The 3,300-nt window shown below is 39.9% G+C and overlaps 1 protein-coding gene across 1 annotated transcript in view; it reads left to right on the top strand.

Annotated features, from left to right (window-relative positions):
- Nucleotides 1–3,300, top strand: part of dstyk (dual serine/threonine and tyrosine protein kinase) — a 14,789-nt gene that overhangs the window by 3,622 nt on the left and 7,867 nt on the right. Inside the window, exon 2 of the mRNA XM_025060045.1 lies at nt 947–1,408. Coding sequence (XP_024915813.1) covers nt 947–1,408 — 462 coding nt within the window. The remainder of the gene's footprint in view (nt 1–946; nt 1,409–3,300) is intronic.

The raw sequence follows: 3,300 nt of genomic DNA, 5'->3' as shown, positions 1-3,300 counted from the left end.
GTGTTAGTGTGTCAGGGGCAGGGTAGATGTATTTTTTGACTTGGAAAGATTTCAGGCCAACTTTGAAGGGCCAGATGTTTTATTAACAACGATACCTTTAACACCGGTAGATTTTAGGATAATCTCTCGTAATGACTATGGTTGTTTTTACCATGTGATTCTACGGCTAAATTCTTTTAAATTATATAAATTATAATTCAGTTCATTTTCAGTTTTACTAATGGTAATTGCTGTTGTCGTCCATTCAGAGGTCATAATTACGTTTCCTAATCTGAAGTCGAAGATTCGACCTGGTCTACAGAGACATGAAACAATGCAACGTCATTTACTTTACACACATTTTAATTTGAACTTGATTTAATTTTACAATTTAGACGTGAGGCAGTGCTGTGGAATAACACTGTAGGGTTTGATCTTGGGTTTCTTTCACTGGTCTGCACCGACTCTGTCTCTTTATGGTCATGCAGTCCACTAATCCGCACAGATCAGTGTAAAAAAAAAACCCAAGTTTTTATATCTAATAATTTGGGAGAAACAGTTGAGGAATGCATTTCATTTTCATGTCTGCTTGGAAAACTTTGACAAATGAAATAGAAGTGAGTTTCTGCTGCCCCTGATTCTTGTTGTATAACCATTACTGGACTGTAACTCAGCATGACTGAGGATCGTGTTTACAATTACACGTGGTTGTGTTCATCAGTACAGGCTATTTCGGCATTATGCGTTATAGGCGGTTTCCTAGAGCACCATCTGCTGGAGGGGTGCTGTCAGTCCAAATTGGGTTAAGCTGGCCCTAGATATTTTAACTAATGACAACCCAAGAAATGTGAGATTTAGGTGTTGTAACATGTCTACGTCTATGTTTTTCCAGTTTTTACCGATACCTTAAACTCACCACGGCCGTTCTAACAGCGTCAACATCATTTTACTCCCTGTGCTCCTTCAGGACAGCTGAGCTGCATCGCCTTCCCCAGCCACGAGGAAGAATTCTTACGCAAAACCGTGGGTGCTGCCCCCTACATAGTGATACTGGGACAGGACTGTGCTGCCCGCTACCAACTGCTCAACTGCCTTCTGGGGGAACGGCTGCTGCCGCTGGGCCCTGAGGCCGGGGAGGCCTGTGAAGGAGTCCAAGGCACTGTTTGCAAGAGGCGGAAGTTGTGCTTCACTCACGGCAGACAGACACGGCTCAGTTTGGCTTTGCCCGGCCAGTATGAACTAGTACACCAGCTGGCCGCTAACTGCGGTCGCTGGGATACGGTGCCCATAGAAGACCTGGAGATCCATGAGGAGTGTGAAGACCCAGCACACAGGCTGGCAGAGCTGGAGATCACCCTACATCACCCACTGCTACAGGTAGACACAACAATACACATCCAATCAGTTATCAATACAATCAAGATTCAAAGTCCATATTTCAATTAATTAGTCTCATCGTTAATCCTGTATAAGAACAATGATGCAGATTTCCAGTTGTGACACAGTGTTTTGAACGGCTGAGCAACGATCCTGTTTTTCGGAAATGATTGTTCCTTTTTCAAAATTGCATTCAAAATCTATACCTGTAGTTGGTTGAACGCGTTGACCATACGTTGACCCCCGCCCCCTGTTCTGAACCTCTGGACAGAAGTGCCTCTCATTTTAGAATGAAGTGTTTTTAAGTTTTATTTTTTGACGGAAAAAATGAAAATGGTTTCATTGAAATGAGACATTGTTTCAGTCAAATGGATTTCATGATGGGTTCTGGCCTTTTCCAGGCCTTAACTCATGAAGACATGACTAACCACAGCTGATTTAACTCTTACTCTTAACATCATGTTCTTTTTTTGAGTCATTTTCCTTCTGTTAAGGATTTAAGCACCGATAAAAAGACCCATTCCAACAATAATGATAAGAAGAAGAAAATCCTTTGGTCAGTGTCATGTGTAATTCCTGAAGTAAATTGATTAAGAGTCCTCTAAAGATGGTAGTCATTCTCTGTCATGTGTCACACGTCCAATTAGTCTCTAATCCTTAAGACAAAAACCTCCTGTTGATCGTCACACAGAGACCGGGCTTCACTCGGCCTCAGGGCGGCACATCAGCCTGGCCGCCTTACGTAATGCCGCTGGTCTGGTGCAGTTCACATGACTGGGCTGTGTTTAACATCCAAAACTATTCCCTGTGATGAAGTTGTCATGGTGACACTGAATCCTGAGAAACCGTTTTAACGATAAGGTCGGGACAAATGTTTTCACTGAAGAACATCAGTCGTGTTGGTGAACGGGAACAAAAGTCAAACTCAACACCATCAGAAAACTGACTCCAGTCACGGGTTGAAGTAAAAATGTTTGGTATAAAAGGAGCATCAACCGAAGGCTCCGTCTTTCTCCTCTGTCTCAGCAGCTCAAGTAGAACTTTGATGTTTTGGACTTCATTGCAAATGTCCATGTTTATGTTTAACACAGTAACATTCCATGTTTCGTAGCAGGAAATTTCAAGAAAGAATTATTGGCAAAATTCCAGCATTTATTTAATTTTTCCAAAAATGGAACTTGAATACAATAACTACAACTACTACCACCACTAATAACAATAGTAATATTATATTAGTTATAATAATATTCTAATATATATTATTAATTTTAATACATATTTTACAAGGTTATACCAGGAAATATTCATTTTATTATTAGTAGTAATATTTAATATATTTTAGTGTTGTTATTGAAATTTCTGTTAAAAATTGAATATGTTTAGACATCTCGTCCTAAAATTTTCGTGAATTTATTTTGCAGATGATGTGATGATTTTGATTGATCTGATTGTTTTTTTTCTGCACAAAGATTGAGGGATTAACCTTCTTAGGTTTCAGTAAACAATGGCACAGAATCTCTCTGCTCACTGTGACATTCACACTCTGCTGCCATAATCACAGCAGGCTGCCTCAGGGGCCTGCAGAGAAGAACCGACTTGTTAATTATCAGAGGTGACCCACACAGAAGGACCTGAAAGATCTCACCATGTTTCTAGAATTCTTGATCTTAAGACTCTGTGTTCTTTGTATTTCATTAACGACTGTTCTGTAAATCTAATTTGTAAATACGCTCCATAACAATTGGGAATCTCTAAAAAAAATCATCATATACAAGTTTCGGTTTGAAACATTTAGTAGAGCAGATAGCAGGCTCTGTCATGCTTTGGGGCTGGATTTTTCAGTATGTTTTTTTTTGTTTTTTTTTGATAACCAGTTGAGATAAATTGTCAGTCCATGATTGACCTCCATAGACCTCTGTGTCTGTCCCCGAGCCTTATGTTTGT

This window comes from Cynoglossus semilaevis, chromosome 11 (genome assembly GCF_000523025.1).
Source record: "Cynoglossus semilaevis isolate Cse_v1.0 chromosome 11, Cse_v1.0, whole genome shotgun sequence".
In the NCBI taxonomy this organism is placed as follows: Eukaryota; Metazoa; Chordata; class Actinopteri; order Pleuronectiformes; family Cynoglossidae; genus Cynoglossus; species Cynoglossus semilaevis.
The sequence above is the reverse complement of the archived record's forward strand: the minus strand, read 5'-3'. Positions and strand labels throughout refer to the sequence as shown.